The sequence below is a fragment of the Sphaerodactylus townsendi genome, linkage group LG11 (genome assembly GCF_021028975.2).
Source record: "Sphaerodactylus townsendi isolate TG3544 linkage group LG11, MPM_Stown_v2.3, whole genome shotgun sequence".
NCBI classification, from domain to species: Eukaryota; Metazoa; Chordata; class Lepidosauria; order Squamata; family Sphaerodactylidae; genus Sphaerodactylus; species Sphaerodactylus townsendi.
Genome location: NC_059435.1, coordinates 31,239,549 through 31,257,901, shown reverse-complemented (window position 1 = coordinate 31,257,901; position 18,353 = coordinate 31,239,549). Strand labels below are relative to the sequence as shown.

The 18,353-nt window shown below is 41.9% G+C and overlaps 1 protein-coding gene across 1 annotated transcript in view; it reads right to left on the bottom strand.

Annotated features, from left to right (window-relative positions):
- The window catches only part of TRIM71 (tripartite motif containing 71), a 61,201-nt gene that overhangs the window by 8,610 nt on the left and 34,238 nt on the right, over window positions 1–18,353 (bottom strand). The window contains exons 2-3 of the mRNA XM_048511242.1: window positions 6,959–7,126; window positions 877–1,011 (exon numbers count right to left, since the gene is read on the bottom strand). Of these exons, the coding sequence (XP_048367199.1) occupies window positions 877–1,011; window positions 6,959–7,126 (303 nt within the window). The remainder of the gene's footprint in view (window positions 1–876; window positions 1,012–6,958; window positions 7,127–18,353) is intronic.

The following is an 18,353-nucleotide window of genomic DNA, read 5'->3' as shown; positions in this document are numbered from 1 at the left end:
TCACTGATCTAGATCATCTCACTAGTTAAAGTAGATTTCAGTTTTCAACTATGATTCTACTGTCAAGACACAAATTGTATTTCAGGGAAAGATCACCCTGAAGTGAGGTAACATATTAAAAACTTTACCTCTGCCTAACTAGGCCATCATAAAATAGGCCTGAACACTAAATGCAGTTTCATCTGGACTAGGACTTCCACTTCCAAGTCATGCAAGAGGCCCAGAATGACTGTTGTTTGTGATCTGGAGGAGCATGTTGTGAATGCCATCACTTTGACTGTGGCAAGAATTTTTAATGCTTCAGGTTTTCGAAACACATTTTGCAGGACTTTCTGTCCAAATTCTTCTTATCCAACTGCCCTCAACTTGGTGAATAACCTGTTATCAGATTAAAAATCACAGCCAGGAGACATTGCGACTCAACAGAGAATTACTTTTTTTTTGTACAGTGCTTATGTGGGCATTTAAGCATGTGTTCATCGTGACATGATAACCCAGGCCTTGTTGACTAGATATGATATTCTGTTGACTAGATACGATATTCCCTCACAGTACAGGTATTCCATTAGTATAAATATTCCATCAGACCTAGAAGTGATGTCACAACATGTAGCAAGTTCCTAACCTCTGTGGTAGAAACAAAAGATTTGGGAAATTCTCACAATGTGATGACATAACTTCTGGGTAAAACGAAAAATGACAATTGAGACCTTGCTTCTCACCCACCCCCATTTTCGCTTCTGTTGGAGTGAAGAACAGTGGCCAGATGCTGAAGCCCAGTAATTGCCCGCCATGTCAAACAATGGGTTAAGCCTGTATTTGGTGCAGCAATTCAACTCATCAGACAGTCTCCCTGATGGTGGTTGTTTTAATTACCTTCCACAACAGTTCACACTCCCTTTCTTCCAGGGCCTTCTTGTGTCTAGAGGTCACAGCCTTCACTTCAGATTGTACCATCTTTGCCTTCATCTCAACTTGCTCTGCTACAGCTTGGGCCTGTTCAATACTCAGCTGCAATAAAAAACAAAAGAAGACTGCTTTGACAAAGGCATCAACAACCAGGGCACAGGTCATTTCTCAGCAATGGCAGTTATTCCAGAATTGTAGAACAGAAAGAGTAACATTCTTACATCAACGAAAGACAGTCCAAGGCAGAACATCTGAGAAACTTCAGCACCTTAATTACCAGCTTTGGAAGGAAGAATTGGGGAAAAGAAACAAAGGGCTGTCAGGAAAGGTGTCAGTGGGCACCCTGTCTGTCACCCACAAGGCACCACACTAAGAATGACAGTATTTCAGAGAATTTGAATTGGCACCAGGCAAAATCATCATACATTTAAAAACAGTGACAAGTTCATATGAATTGGGAATGAATAGGGAGCCATTCATTCACAGCCAATTTGTTTTCCCAGATTCTAGTTTCTTTTTTAGTCTTCCAGATCTTTTTTTCCCCCTTATCGTTATCTTTAGAAACAAAGTTTTGTGTATTTTAGCAGTCAGGAAGTTTACCTTTGTTGGCTTATGATCACCAACTGAAATGTAGTGAAAGATTAGATAGGAGCCGAAATTTGTATTTCACTTGATGTTACATAACAAGATACAAGTAACTTCCCATGTTGATTTTGAACCATTCTCTCCCTATAGAATCAGCATGTGTTTCATACTATTTACATAGAGGGTGAAATTAAGTAGCTGATAACCCACACACTACTGGTGCAGGGCCTATTGAAAGCCAGTATTGTATAGTAGTGGGGTGCTGTGTGGTTTCCGGGCGGTATGGCTGTGTTCTAGCAGCATTCTCTCCTGACGTTTCGCCTGCATCTGTGGCTGGCATCTTCAGAGGATTCAGATCCTCTGAAGATGCCAGCTCCCTGGCAGAACTGGCTTGAAAGAATGCCTAAGTACAACCATACTCCAGAGAACTAACAACACTGATGATTCAAACCATGAAAGCCTTTGACAATACATTGTATAGTAGTGTCAGATTAGCATCTGAGAGATCCTGGTTCGAATCCCCACTCTGGTTGACCTAGGGGCAGTCACAAAACACTCAACCTAACCTACCTTACAGGATGGTTGTGAGGATAAAATGGAGAAGAGGAGAACAATATAAGCTGCTTTAGGATGATCCCGCTCTAGAGCAAGGTGGCATATAAATGAAGGAAACAAATAAATACACAGGGATCCCTAAAAAGGATAACAAAATGCTGTTCCCCTCTCCCTTCAACAACAGTACATGGGCACTTTGCCAGGCCCTTTCCTCTCTATTCAGTCAAACTACTTTTATAGGCCTTTCATTCCATGACATGTTGCCCACATGCAACACAGAGGAGGATAGGAAGAGAGAGAAAAGGAAAGAAAAGTCCAGTTTTGCCCAGCATGCCTCCATGAACACGTGTTTTGCCCAGCATGCCTCCATGAACACGTGTACTGCTGGATCGAGTTTGTAGTGTTTTGTCAACACAGTCTTCGAAGAAGCTGCTAACAGTCCCTGTCAACTTCGTTTGCCTTGCAGTTCTCTTGGGCTTTCAACTTGCTTTTCCAGTTCACCTTTACTTGGGATCAGCAGCTTGGGACCAAGGTTGTTCAGGCGAAGTTTCCCAAATCCTAATTAGTCTGTGATAATCTCTTAACTCATTTATTTAATTACTTTATTCATTTTTGCTCCAACTTTCTCCCCAACGGGAACCCAAAGCAACTTATGGTATTCTCCTGTCTTCCCAATAGCCCTGTGAGGTAGGTTAGGCTGAGAGGGTGTGGCTGGCTCAAGATCAGCCAGCAAGCTTCCATGGCATGAATGGGGACTTGAACCTGGTTCTCCCAGATAATAGTCCAACACTCTTAACCACTATGCTTTTGACGAAGACTGGGATTCAAAAAGTAGAACCTGGCTACTACAAGGTAGGTAAAATGGACTAATGCCAACACTGCTGCCCCCTTTTCAATACTGAAGGTTAGGTTTATAAGCAGTTATAAACACAATTCAATAAACTTGATCTTGGGATAAGGTAAGTGGAATTCAAAACCTGCACATTCATATCCTTGAAGCTTCTATTGTAGATGGAGACAGGTTTCTAAAAGAGTGATTTATTGGGGAAGCAACGTAGTTGTTTACACTGTGATAGCATTATTTTGTGATGAAAGGGAAAGATAAGGTCTAAATGAAAAAGTAGCCATTGCAGAAATAGCAAAGAGCTGCTGCCCAGGCCCTCCAGTATTCGAAGTGCAGATGTTCCATACAAAAAATGAAAATGCAACATGTTCGTTTAATCTCTATACTTTGAACCTTCTCTATTTGAGCAGCTAAGCACTGGCCTTTCTTAATAAATCAGGCCGATACATTTTTCCCCTTCCATAAATAAGACTTTTTTCTTTTCTGTCTCTCTCTCGCTGTAAAATATGCTCAGAAGCATTTTTGAGATCATTTCCCCCGAAGCCTCTTTATTGAACTATGTCAAGGAAAGCAATACTCGAAGGGCACCCGAACCTGCCTTATACAGAGTCAGGCCAATTGGTCTCTCAAGGTCAATACTGTCTGCTCTGATTGCCAGCAGATCTCCAAGGTCTCAGGAAGAGGCAGCTCATGGCCGATTATTTCATGCAGAGATGCTTGAGCCTGAAGCCTCCAGCCTGCAAACCAGATACTCGACTCCTTCAGATGAACAGGGTAACTTATACCTGCTAAATAATTTTATGGTAAAGCTTTTCCCTAGATCACAGCACTTCAGATGACAGGCACTTAAACTCTGTCCAATAGAATTCTTGCAAACATGAAAACAAAATACCAGGGAGGTCCTGCTGGAGACAGCTTACAATTAAAACAACTTAATTAAAAAAACAAGCCATTAGACATAAATATAAAAACAGAAACAGACTCTTTTAGAAAGCTGGTAAAATAAAATCCTAATTAAAAGTCTGGGGTAAAGACATGTTTTAGCCTGCTCCTAAAAGTAAAGTAGGAACCGGGCAAGCCTCAAGGGAGATGACATTCTACAGACGAGGTGCCAACACAGAAAATGCCCTGTCTCTAGTGATCTTATCATCACCCTTGCCTCCAACGGTGAAGGCACAGAGAGTAGGGCTTGAGAGGCAGATTTAAAGGGGCAAACTGGATAATATGAAAGGACACAGTCCTCCATGAATACTTACAAGCTAGGACAAAGCAGGAAAGTGGAACCTGACTCAAGAGCTATTATTTGTTCTCATGCATTATACTTCTATCCCACAATGCATTCACAGAATTCAGGGAAGCACATAGTCTCTTCCTCCCTTTATCCCAAGGACCAAGTGAGATCATTCAAGCCAACAATTACTGACTGGCCCAAGGTGTGTTCTGCTTTATGGCACAAAGAGATTTGAACCTGGACCTCATTGGCCTAACACTCCATCCGCTATTCCACACAGAGTTGACAAGTGAAGGTGTAGCACAGTGGCTAAGGAACTAAGCTATGAATCAGCAGCAGTGAGGGGGTTCTATTACTAGTTCTTATCAACAAAGATTCAAAACAAGCCAGCCAGTATAATAATGTCACAGTGCAGATCTATGACGTGGCTGTCTTTGGAGTAAAGTATATTGTTTCAGTCATCCAGTTTCAAAGAGGATATTCTAACACTGAGGTCATGGTCTGAATCTAGTTTTTTTATTTATATATGTGTGTGTGCACGCGCGCGCGCTATCAAATTGAAACGGAGTTATGGTAACCCCAGGATGGATTTTTCAAGGCAAGTAATCAGCAGATGTAATTTGTCGTTGCTGTCTTCTGGTGGTCCCCCATCCAACTGACCATGTTCAGCTTTCAAAATTGGGCTATACCTTGCTGCTTTCTCTCCCTGAATTTTACTTCGCTATCAACATGATGTTCCACCCTATTCAGTTCAACTAACAAAAGAATATTTTTTGAAGAAATTCACATACTGCTGTGCCAGTCCCTGTTGATTTTTGTCTCCTGTGAACACCAACAAAAAGACTGTTCAGGTCCCATGATCCACAGCATAGTCTTTTTGCTGATGACCTCAGGGGACTCTCCTCACTTTTTTAACCACTGACACAGTTGGCTGAATCCAATCGTAGGAACAGGAAAATGAAACAATAACTGATGTTTTCTCCATATATTTGAGATGATTCAAATATATTGTGAGACTTTTGTTTTAGTAACTAGTGTACACCTTCCTAGTTTAGGGATGTTTGCATCCCCATATAAACCGGTATACAATGAGTGAAATCTGGCTTGCTTTATGCACATTTTTATGACAACTCTTGAAAGCCATAATGGAAGGTAATTAGCTAGGTTTGTATGAGCTGTCTGTACAATCTAAAAATTTATTCTCTGAGAATCCATATTTGTAATTAATGTTTTTCCTTTCTTTGAATCTGGCAATGGATGCTCCTCGTTAATTCATTGGCCTAGTCTTCTTCTAAATTTGTCCTTAAAAAAAAAAACCTCTTGAGCCAGCAGATGGAGCTGTTCAAATGGAGAGAGAAGAGGAAAAAAAGAGGAACTTTTTCAGCTTCAGAATCCTTTGACATGTACAGCATTTCAAGCTGTCAAAAGAGCAATGTTCATAATGCTGAAGGAAATGTCTTTCTAGTCCTAGGCTCTGGAATATCAGCAATAGCAAATGACCCTATCAAACGATAACATGACAGGCAAAATGTGGGTGCCACAGCTGAGATTTAAAATCTCCATCAAGCTCTCTATTTCAAGGTTAGATAAACCCATTTCACGAGTTTAATGTCATCTGTCCAGAGATAATGATGAATTTAGATAACTGTGGTCCACAGAGAAATCCTTTCCCTTCCCCGTCCACTTCAAAGATTAGTAGATTTGTGATTCTGTTATACTGGTTCAGAGATCCAATATTAAAATTGCAACAACAAAAGCCGAATCACTTTGTTCCTTTTAGCCAGAAATAGCAAACTGATTGACTAGCGATGTGAGCAGATTTGCAATGTGGAAGTATGTCAGCTGGAAAATGAAGAACTTGAACAATAGTTCACAGGTTCTGAACATTAAAAAATGCTGGATAAAAATATCTCACTGGTTTTACTCGTGGGCAGTGCCATCATAAATGTCAGTGTAACACAGACCAAAATTTCCAACACTCCATGGTATAAAAATGTAAATAAATGTACATGTATGACTTAATGTACGTATAATATAATTTAATCATTTAATTTAACACTGATGTATTCTTGGGGAACAATCTTGAAATGGCTTTGGAAAAGAACAATTCTAAACGACTCTTCTTGCTCAAGTCTGTACACTGCAATAAGTTAGATACAAATGAGAAAGAATATGCAAGAACTGCAAGGGAGGTAACCCCAATCCCCCTCACCTACATTTTCTCCTTTCTCACTCCCCCCTTCTCTCTTTCCGGCAGTTAGTATGTCCCCGTTCCCCCCCCCCCCCCAGCATCTCCTGTGCTGCTCTTGAGCTTAGCAGGGTTGCTAGGCAACCCCAGTAATGGAGGCTGAAATCTTGTGACATCATGTCACAGGATCTATTTATTGAAAAAAAAACCACTTCTGCCCCCCCTATCTTGATTTTTTTTAATTTCAGACTTTTCTGCAAATCTGGAGATTTTACCAAGTTCACAAAAAATGAGATATTCTGATAATTTGAGAATGTTTGTCAATTCTATGCGAAGAACAATGTTCATCATCTTTCTGAATATGGTGGGCTATAAATGACTGAGTTATTTATAAGTACACAAGTCTATCCAGTGTTATATCCTGATTAAGCAAAAGATCAACTTTATTTTTATGATAATGACAACATGTCCAGTACTCCAATGGAGGATGTGGTCAATAAGGGCTCGTTCACATATACTACTGCAGCTTGGAACATAGAGCAATTATTGCATAATGCCCTATGGCTCAGTTAGTAGCCACAACTTCAGTTGATGATGTACAACATCCACAGTATAGACAGGATCCATATGCTAACAGCACATTTACCTGAATTGCCTGGCGTCCTTGTTGAGCATCTGCTAGTAGCTGGATGGTAAGTGTTCTGGAATCCTGCAGGGCATCTTGGAGGTAGATAAAACTGTGACCCACATGTCGTCCCATGGTACATTCCCGACAGATGGGGACAGAACAAGTGTCACAGTAGAAATGCAGAACCTTTAAATGAGAAAAAAGGTCAAATAGTTTTTAAATTATGGCAGCAGATTCCATAATAATAATAAAAAATTCCTAACTGCATATAATCTTTTTACAGTTAACACCAGTACTAAGTTGCATGGTAAACCAGTTGGATTCTATGATTACCTTCTGAAGGAGGCGGGGAATCGCTGGATTCAACTCAATAAGGACGAGAATTCCTCTTTTAGATCAAAAACATTAATAGACTGCTATCCAAAGATAGATGTATAGCAGCACACCTTTTCTGTAACAGCTTCTCCAGTAAATTCCAGTACATCCAGTAAATTAGGAGTCATCTGCTTAAAACTTTCAGCCAAATCCTTGTAAACACAAACATTCATGCAGTATTCCGTGAAAATCTTAAGCACCATTTCGGTAAAGATTGATTGATTCACCAGTAATTCATGAAATTATTTTCACATTCTATCCAGCAGAGGGAAGTAGCAGAGAGTCATTTAGCAATTCATTCAAAGAAACAGCTAGCTCACATGAGAGACAGCAAAAACTTCTCTACACACTATACTCAAAATTAAAAGGATTATAGATTAAGAATTCTATTCTGATTTCACATCCAACAGTTTGACAATCAACTGCTGTAGAAGCACTAGAAGTTTATTCAATAGAATTCAAATCAATGGTGGTTAACAGCCAACCTTCTCAAGCCGCCGGGCCAAGGAGGAAAATGCTATTCCCAAATTTTAAGATAGTGCTTCTTTTGAATCTGTACTTACTCAAGCATACTACATCACAGCAGGGGGTTTTGGGGTATGGGGGTGCATGTATAAATAATTGAATAAATTCATTCACCTCTACTGCACCCAAATTTACAGAACCTTGTACTTCCTTTAATCACCAGGAAGAAAACATGCTAGCAAAAGCAAATTATGAACAGTGGTTGGAACAGGAACTTTAGTTTTATTATATGTGCGCATAGTCAAACTTCAGTACTACTCTCTTTTTAGCCGGCATAGAACTTCCTTTCTTTTTATTTTTGGCATCACACAGTTGCATTTATTCCAGAATGTAAAAAGTAATCATCAAATGAACCCTGGGATACCAATCATTTTAATAATCATAAAGCACCCGAGCAGAAACCTCAGGCACAAACCTCAGGCATGTGGGCCAGCAACTAAGTCACATGAATACCACAATTCTCCTGTTTGTTAAAAGCACAGCCCTCCCGCCCAGTCAGAGGGGCCATCTGAAGAGCAAATGGCGTCAATACGAGCCAGGGTTCCGCTTCCAGCTAAACCTGCTATTAACCCTCTGAAACAGTTAATGCCAGAAGCAAAGCTAGGTCAAGAGGCCAGAGAGCAGACCTGTCATGCAGATCCAGATGCTACTTTCTGCAAGAATATAAGGCACAGTGTAGGAGGCTGTCAGTCACGCAGGCACACAAACCACAAAAGGAGAGGAAGAAGTAATCAAAAACAATTAGCAGATTGTTAAAGAAAGCCTCCAGTCCACTGCTGTATTATGAAATGCTATGGAAGTTGCAAGGGCAATGTTTTGTTCAACACCCCCCAAAAAAGTTTTTTAAAAATTGTTAGGAACTTTTATTTTTTCTTCAAAAGAAAGGTCTGGAGTACAAAACTGGTTTTTCTGGTCAGACGCACAGACTGCAAGAGAGTCTTCATGGACTTATCATCAAAAGTCTCAGGCAATAATTCAGTTCTTTCCTTTCCTCTGATCTCAGAAAGGTGGTAATGCGTCAAAAGAGCAAGATCTTGTGGAGGACAAATAAGGAAGAGCTGCCACCTGACAAGCCTATTTCTCCCATTTACCAAATTGGCTCTGGAACAGGTTGTATAGCAGTGTATAGTTGCACATGTAGTCTAGAATACCACTAAAACAAGTGCCCCCCCCCCCTTTACAAGCCTGCAGGTACATTTGGGATTCTGACACAGCAACAAAATGGTTGCCACAAAATGGCTGCTGCAGAAGGCAAAGCCAGCCACAAAATGATTGTGACAGCTTAATTTCAGTAACACAATGTAGATCCTTGTATTATGGTGGACAGCTGGTACCCAAGCAACATTTTAAAAATCTGCACAATAAAATCTCCAATAGTCAATCAGAAGCATACTGGGCAAAAGCCTTACCTCGCTCCACCCACTCCCTACCAATACTTGATATAGTCTGTATCAGAAAAAGATGTTAGTATATTCCTTCACCAAATAATTCAACATGCCGGACCTTCTTTGTTCTACCTGGGTCCTAGTGCCTATCTAGCCCTGCTCCCCCAACCCCTAAATCCATTTGAAAGTAAAAATACATTTTGGCATTCGAAATACAATTATGCACAAAATAATGGTTTGGACAAAGGCAGTGTGTAAAAATGAATGATAATTGTCATATTTCTTGGGACTATATTGTAATGCGGAAGCATGCAATTTTCTCAACTGCTATACTTCAACTGACCATACTAACACATTTTTCTGAGGCAGAGTATAGGTGCCTGAAAAGAGAAGGATTACGTTTGACTGCCCAAAACTATTGTGCTGAGAATCCTGGGGCCCACACAAACAGAAGCTGTATGGGAAAAGGAGAGCGGGAGAGAGGGAAATTGGGTGAGAATGAGTGAAAAAGCTGGCTTGATCTAACCTATGGTCTGTGATCTGGAAAGTAGCATCTGGAACGGGGTGATAGAACAGCAAAAGCCTACAGCCCCCTTCAAATATGTAGCATGGTTTGCAGGATTTGAACCAGACAACAGAAATCAGGTCCACTGGAGGAAATAGCTTGTTGAAGGGCGGACTTTATGGTTTTACACCCCACACCCTCACCAAACTCAGGCTCCACATCCAAATCTCCAAGAATTTCCAGCATTTGGCAACTACCTACAATAGTTCCCTTGCTGCATTTTTACAATTTCTAGTTCATTTTTCCTTCCTCTCAGAAACAACAAGGGTATCAGAGATATCAGTTCCTAAAACTGAGTGAATAAATTAAATTGGGGATCTGGAAGATTTCTGGGGAGGAGAAATTCTGTTCTCCACACCATTTCTTCCCCATTGCTCTATTTTCTGTTTGCTCAAACTGCTTCCCTTCCTTTCACTCCAACTCTATTTTATCCCCTCTTCACATGCCCTTTGTTCTTCTCCCTTGTTATCTACCTACCAGCCTTACCTTTCTTGTAAATGATTCAAGTCCCCTCACCTCCCATATCCTTCCTTTCTATTCTAGTTTCCCTTTCCTTCCATAGATCTTCCTCCTCCTTCCCTCCTACTCTTCCTCTCGCTTCCCCGGCCCACTCAAGCAGCCATTCTCCTGTTTTCTTTTTTCTTCCCAGACCTAGGATTCAGGAACCGCTTTTACTGTTTCTGAGACAGTAAAAGTTATTCCCCCCCCCCCTTTAAAATATATGACCCTGCCTGATACTGAATCAGATAATTGGTCCATCCAAGTCACTATTCTCTACTCAGACTGGCTGTAGTTCTCTGCGATCTCAGGAAAAAGCCTTTCACAGTACCTCCCACCCAATCCTTTTTGCTGGAGAATGCCAACGATATCAGCTGGAACCCTGTGCATTCCAAGCAGATGGTCCGCCCCTGTCAGCTGAACAGCCTTTGTGTTCAGATGTTACTTGGGATGTGCACCTTTTAAAGTATTTTTTGAGTTTGGGTTTAATAGTCTTGGAAATTGTTGAAAACCCTGAAAAAGCCGAACCCCCATATCAGCTTCGGGGGGTTGAAATTTTGTGTCTACTAAATCCAAAAAAATTCCTGCTGTCTCTGAACTCCATGTGGAGCTTGGAGGTGGCAGCAGGGGTGTACCGCCAGGGGGACATATGGGGTCAAATGTCGCTGGGCTGTGGCCATTTAGTAACTTGGAGGTGGAAAATCATCCCCACACCCCTCCTCCTTTCCCCGGGGTCCATACACTGACTTCAAGACTGGTGCAAAAAAAGTTGTTTGGTCGTGGTGGGGGAGGGTGGCCACCCAAATGGGGGGGAGGGACCCAGATGTTGCACTAGGCTACATTTTCCTAGATATGCCTCTGGGTGGCAGCATTGGCAGTGGTTGAAAGCAACCTGAATCATGCCAAAAAACACCCAAATTGGCATGATTTGGCATTCACTTTCCCCCTCCCTTTAAAATGCTGCCTTTTTCAGGTAAAAAAACCCTGATAAATACTAATTAATGTTTTGGGGGACTTTTGCCAAATGCACACTCCTAGATGTTATTGCTCAGTCTCCATTCCACTAACAGCAGTATTTCCTTCTGGAAATCTATCCAACCAAAAGCCTTCTGCATCACGGACAGCTCTTTTCTATGGGGGAAAGTGCCATTAGTGGAACAGATACCTGGTACAGTTTAACTGGAGTCATTCTGAGCCTTAGTAGGCCATATTCTGTCAGGGCATACTCTGTCTGAGAACAGCTATTGCACCAATCTTGACAGCACTTTATGCACACACAGATGCCCTTAGTTCAAGTCAACTGACTGGAACAGGGGTCCTCAAACTACGGCCCGGGGGCCAAATGTGGCCCCCTGAAGGCATTTATCCGGCTGGCAAATCGCTCGCTGGCTGCTAGGGAGGAAAGAACCCAGGAAGATACCTGATCCTGGGTTAGATGGAATGCTTCATTGGGAAAGTTCTGCATTTTTTTTTACAGGGGAAGGTATTCCACAGCCTCCCCAACAATATTTGGAGCCCACCCTGTACTTGACATACTTTGGTCACTGTTCTAAAAATAGACCATGACAGAAAGGCTGAAAGGTGAAATCAAACATTTTACGATCATTTGTGCATAGGAATTTGTTCATAGTTTTTTTTAGTCCGGCCCTCCAACAGTCTGAGGGACAGTGAACTGGCCCCCTGTTTAAAAAGTTTGGGGACCCCTGGACTGGAAGCACAGCTTCTTTTCAGGAAGCTCCATCCCAAGATCATAGTACTCATGCACCTGAGAAACTTGAATTGGTCAGTTGGTTGTTGTGGGTTTTCCGGGCTGTGTGGCTGTGGTTTGGTAGATCTTGTTCCTAACATTTTGCCAGCCACAGATGCAGGCAAAATGTTAGGAACAAGATCTACCAGACCACGGCCACACAGCCCGGAAAACCCACAACAACCAGTTGAATCCAGCCATGAAAGCCCTTGACAATGCATTGCATTGGTCAATCCATACAACAAGACCAAGGAAGATATGCAGCGAGGACATGTAATGAACGGGAAAACAAGAGAGCTGTACTGGTCACAAAGATGAAAGAAGGCAGATCCAAATGCCAATGGTGCAGTGGGAAAAGGAAAAGTTATTTAATAGGACTTTTAAAGATTTCCATTCAATACATTTTCATTTTCACACAGCACCATTCCCATTTGGCCTTGCCTGTTTTGTGAAGCCAGGATGCACAGATTGCTACCGTAGCAGCTGGACAAGTTCCTACAGTCACCCGCTATTCACCGTTTCTCCCCCTCAAACAACAAATTACAAGTTTTAACCAATATTGGAGGTTTGCGAAAGCAATACTAATTATAAACTGTAAGTCCAAACCGTTCAGATTGTAAACTGTAAGTCCAAACAGTTGAGGCATTTGCCGTTTCTAATCAGAACTTCCCTAGCATCTTTAAAAGTTATGCTTCAGGTGAAATTTGGATCAGGACCACACACAAGGAAGGGGCTTAATCCTTTTACCTCTGCATGGTTTCTCTACAAAAACTGCTCTCCCTGGATTGTTTAGAAGGGGAGGGGACAGTGAGGCAGAGGACAGAAGATCCTTTTCTTCTTTCAACACTAACAAGAGGGTGGGGGTGTAATGATGTGGGTTTCCATAGTCAAAGCTACTCATGAGTAGAAGGAATAATCCCTCCAACCCTTTACCATGCATGCCTGATCCACTGGTTGGGTGGGTCCACAGTCCTAAAGATAGCTGTCAGGAACTGGGATGTAGCCAATCTCTGTCTTTAATTTGGACAATCAAACCAAAATGGCTTGCCTGACTGTTATCTTCCCAGTCTCAGCTCTGAAACAACACCCATTAATTCCATAATTGCAGTCAACACGCTAGCAACACCACCCCCACCCCCACCCCCGCACATAATTTAAGAATCATGGACCAATAGCAAACCCATGCACAAAGGTCAAGACATCACCTAACCCCACAAAACAGTGTGTGTGGGGGAGAACAGACATTTGAAGTAGCATGGATGGTTGAGGCTAAACCCTTTCTTCAACCCATACTTTCCTGCCTCCCAAAGCCACTATTTCCAGTCCAAGTTTCTCTCAGTGCGGAGTAGTGATCCTTGCCATGAAAAAACAACAACTACTGAGGGGAGCAGTTTTGAAGAGGGGGGGGGGGGGAAATGGTAGAGGACAACATGTCTTCATCTCCCTTTTGCCATGGTTCAGATCTCCTCTCCTGGCTTTATATAGATTTTGCACAACACTGGCAGACTTGTCCATGCCCTTTTCAGGATACAGCTGACAGTGTGGCTGCATACTCTCTAAGGGAAATTGGTGTGGTGTGCGCCCACATTGTTAAGAAGTCCAATTCTCCGGCAGCATTTTAAACCCTTGTTCATGCACTGCCTTGGTAGAAACCATTATTTCCTGCAATGGGAAACGGAGCACTTTCTTAGAACGGCATTCATATTGCTCTAGATGCCTATTGGTGAGATCTATATATTAGTGAGAAAATTAGTGAGATCTATATATTAACGAGAAAATGGCAGATGCAACTTTACAAAAAGACAGATCTCCAAAGCAACATAAATGCTATTCTAACAAAGTGTGCTGCTTCCCATTGCAGATAAAAATGGTTTCGATGGAAAAAGCACATAAATAATGGTTTAAAATGCTGCCGGATAATCGGAAGTGGGGGGAGGCAGGCACCAGTCCCATGCGGAGCGTACCAACATAAAGAAGGTCCAGGAAGATGTGGCAAATTGATTCCCACATCTCCTCTCATCCTTATGTTGAAAAGGGTATACTGTGCTCTCTTAACCAACTGGCCACCCTCCAGGTTCTTTCAAGAACTGCCTGCATACACTTCAAAGATTGTATACCATTTTCCTTGACTCACCCCTGTTCACAAGCATGCAATATAAATGGAAAAAAGCGGAACAAGCAAGCCTGTTGCAAGGTTTCAATAATCAGCGATAAAGGAAGCTGCTAGATGAGAAAGACTCCATTTTAGGGGGGAAAGTGGTTAAAAGGAGGCATGCTTGAAATAAGTTCTGAACAGGCTGCTAAAAAGCCATGTCCAATCAAAATCCATTTGAAGAAAAAGAAGAGTTTGAATTTATACCCCACCTTTCTCTCCTGCAAGGAGACTCCAAGGGGTTTGCAAGCTCCTTTCCCTTCCTCTTCCCACAACAGATACCTTGTGGGGTTGGTGGGGCTGAGAAAGTTCCAAAGAACTGTGACTAGCCCAAGGTCACCCAGCAGAGCTCAAATCTGGTGAGCCAGATAAGAGTCCGTCGCTCATGTGGAGAAGTGAGGAATCAAACCCAGTTCTCCAGATTGGATTCCACCAGCTCTTAACCACTACACCATGTTGGTGGAGGCAGAAGACAAAATGCTATGTGTTTTACTGGGTCACTGCCCCACCACTTGTAGCAGCCTAAATAGTCCAGACCAGGGGTCTGCAACCTGCGGCTCCGGAGCCGCATGCGGCTCTTTCAGCCTTATACTGCGGCTCCGCATGGCCTGGAGGTCGGAGCGTAGCATGGGCATGTCCCTCCAGCCCTCCAGAGCAGCGCTGGAAGGAAAGGTGAGTGGAGGGGCCGAACCGGAGGCAGCCCCACTCTCCGGCTCAGTAGATCTTCGGGGCCATGGAAAACGGGTCCAAATGGCTCTTTGGGTGGTAAAGGTTGCCGACCCCTGGTCCAGACGATCCAGAACTCCAACTATGTAGTACTTGGGTGGGAGACCGCCAAGAAAGACAAGGGTTGCTATGTAGAGGAAGGCAAGGGCAAGCTACCTACATTCACTTCTTAGCTTCAGAACCCCATGAGAAGGACTTGATGGGGTCATCGTCAGTAGGTTGCAACTTGATGACACTTTATGGTTGATTTCACAGCTGCCAGTTCTTTAGCTGGTTGTTGGTCTTTTATTAGAATCCAAGCATCACCCAGAGGGCGTTGTAATGTGTCGGCATAGTATTCATGCAGATCCGAGCAGGGCTGCCTTCTGAATCTGACGGATTAATTTTTATTCTTATTATGTTTAATGACCTCATGTTCATCATCATCATCATTATTATATTACACCAACTTAAGAAATAAAATAAGTTCTCTATAAGCAATAATGCAAGTGTCCTGTGTTCAGCCTGGGGCAAACAACTTGGCCACAGGCAAGAGTAGCAGACTCTCCAGAAAACCAGTTTACCAATTTTCAGCAGTCTGGTACCAAATGGATAGTCCAGAGGACACCCCAACCTTTGGGGGACTGCTGCCAGAAAGCAACACCTCATTTCTTTGGCCAGTGAACTCAACCTAGCTGATTGCTCAATCAAAGAAAGTTTGCTATTCAGCAGTAATAAGCAGGTCTAATTTCCAAAATTAGCTTTAAAATTTTCAAGTGATTAATTATGCTGCGTTAATTCGACCAGTGCCATACAGATAAAATGTTGTGATGTTGTGCTGTAGTTAAATAAATCTTCACTTTTAGTTAAATAACGTGCAGTGCTTCAGCTACCAAGATAGGAAATTGTTAGGAACCAAGGACATTTTGGACAACAGAGATGTGTAGGAACAAGAGAAGTAGAGGTCACATACAAAAGAACTGAGGGCTACACACAGTTTCAACTGTCTGACAGCTGCAGACCTCCCCCCTTTTAAAAAAAAATCCTGCATATTCAAGGCCCTTCTGAACAGTTTCCAGATTTGTCATGGACTAACGGGGAGTCCCAGCCCGCCAGTGATATTTCATGGGTTACACATATACTGGCAACTGGTTAATACATCACATGTATCGCCAACTCCCTCTTTAATAAGACATTTGGAAGAAATTTAAAAATACAAGAAGAGAGAACTAAGACTTTCACATTTGCATCTTTAAAGTTAATGCTTTTTTGCTTCTGGAGCTGCAAAATAAATAATCTTAGCATCTTAATCATGCCCAAGAGATAAAAACATAATTACATGTGCAAATGTAACAGAAAAAGGACAACACTTCTAACCCATCATCGTGAAGGTTTATTTTAGAATCTCTCCAGAGGGACTGCTGTAGCATAATTTCTTCAGATGAGAAGCTGAACAGCGGAAAAGATATGCATGTGTGTGGAGGGGGAACAGTTTCGAGATCACTAGCAGCAATTTGTATGGCAGAAAAATACATTCATTGCAAGTTAACTGATAATTTCCTAAAAATAGGAAGTATCTACTGAATTGGTAGTACACAATCTGAAAAATGCAGAAGTAAACAACAACAGGAACTGACTTCATTTTCTGAAGCCGGTGAGGCATATCACTAGCAAGACTATTCATCTTATAGCCCAGCAGGCTAAGGGGTACCAGAGCAAGGCCATAAACCTGATTGCTCTAGGAAAGGGCTTTACAGTGCACTGTAATAAAAAAAAACATTTTACAACACCAAGAATTCCTGGGTGTCCTACTGCCTTTCTCTCCCCCCACCTTCCATCTGTTTTTCAAAGAGTGTTGCAGGGGGATGGGCAGGGAGGGGGTCAGTTAAATGTCCCTAGGGATTTCGTAGCAATCAACCAACATCTGATGAATGGATGCTAAAGTTAAACTCTGACCTAGCCATACAATTCCTGCACCAGCTCCCCTCCCCCTCACTGTTGGGCAGCTTTCCTGTATACCCCACCCACCTGCCTCTCCTCTCCAGCAATCCCAAAATGCCAAGAACAGTGAACAAAAGCAATGGAATGTGGATTTCTCAGTGTCCCAGCTTCCAGCGAAAGCAGTGATGCGAAGAAGGGTTAGATTCTCCGTGAAGTTTCCAACTTGCATGCCATACTTTGGCTAATCATTCTTGCATGGCTGATGCAAGAGAAAAGGGCTCTGACTTCTACCTTTTGGTACTAGGATCAAGAATGGGAAACAGTGAGTATTAATACCACCCTGCAGACACAATTCAGAAGCTGCACACTTAGTGGGAGGAAGAGACGGAAGGGGCAGAAAGTGTTACAAAGTGCACTTTAATGGCTATTGCTGACTTTTATGCACTTTTTCATGTTGCTGATGATATCCACAAAGATGATTAAGGCCACGGGCATTTAGATCATAAGGCATCTCTGCCAGCAAAGTATCTTATACAGGAGTGCTGGTGGCAAGTTTTCAAAAGATAGTCAATGGGACTGGAAAGTAAACTAGAATTGTGGTAAATTCTTAAAATAACCTGAATGCATTTGTTGGCCTTTCATTTTTGAAAACAACTGGGATGCTGTATGAACTTTTACTAGTCATCACACCATGTTTACTCTTTAATCAGTAATCGACGAAGACCAATGCCAATTGCCTTGTGACAGGAAAAGAGGATCCTTAAGATTTAGTAGAACTTAAAAAGAACTCAATCATCTTCCATTTCAGCAGCCTATAGAATTAAAATGGGAAAGTTCATCTGAAAATGGGAGACCTCATTTGAAGAAACATGATATGCAATGACTACTTTGTCAATAGGTCTCAATCTGCAAGGGTTTAAATGGAGACCTCAACATTTATTATTTTATTTACTTAATTTACACCCCATTTCAATCAATTTATACAGTCTTAGACCAACAGATACAACAAATTATAACATCACACCTCACAGATGATAACTTAATATATACATTACAGGGTAATTAGCTTGACATGGGCATCATGATAGACAGGACAGCAGAGGAAAACATGTTCAATATTTTCGGCCTCTCTTCTATCAGAAAAACACACTCATTCAGCTATGGGGGCTTTTTAAAACTGTCCATCCAAAACAGCAGAAGGTAAAGCATTACATCTTGCAAAAGTAAAGGCCTTCCTCTGACTATAAAGCTCCATTTATACCCCCCTTTTCTTCTCAGGAAAGATCCAAAGCTGCTTACATCATTCTCCTCTCCTCCATTTTCTCTTCATGATAACCCTATGAGATAGTTTAGGCTGAGAATTTGTGACTTGCCCAACGCCATCTAGAACAGCTGTTAATCATATGGAGGTGACTACGGTAACAGTGATCTGGGTTTTCCAGAGAAAGTTTCAATTTCAAATTTAAATAAATTTAAATATCTAAATGGTGTCAGCAAAATTTAAATAACTTTTAGCAAAA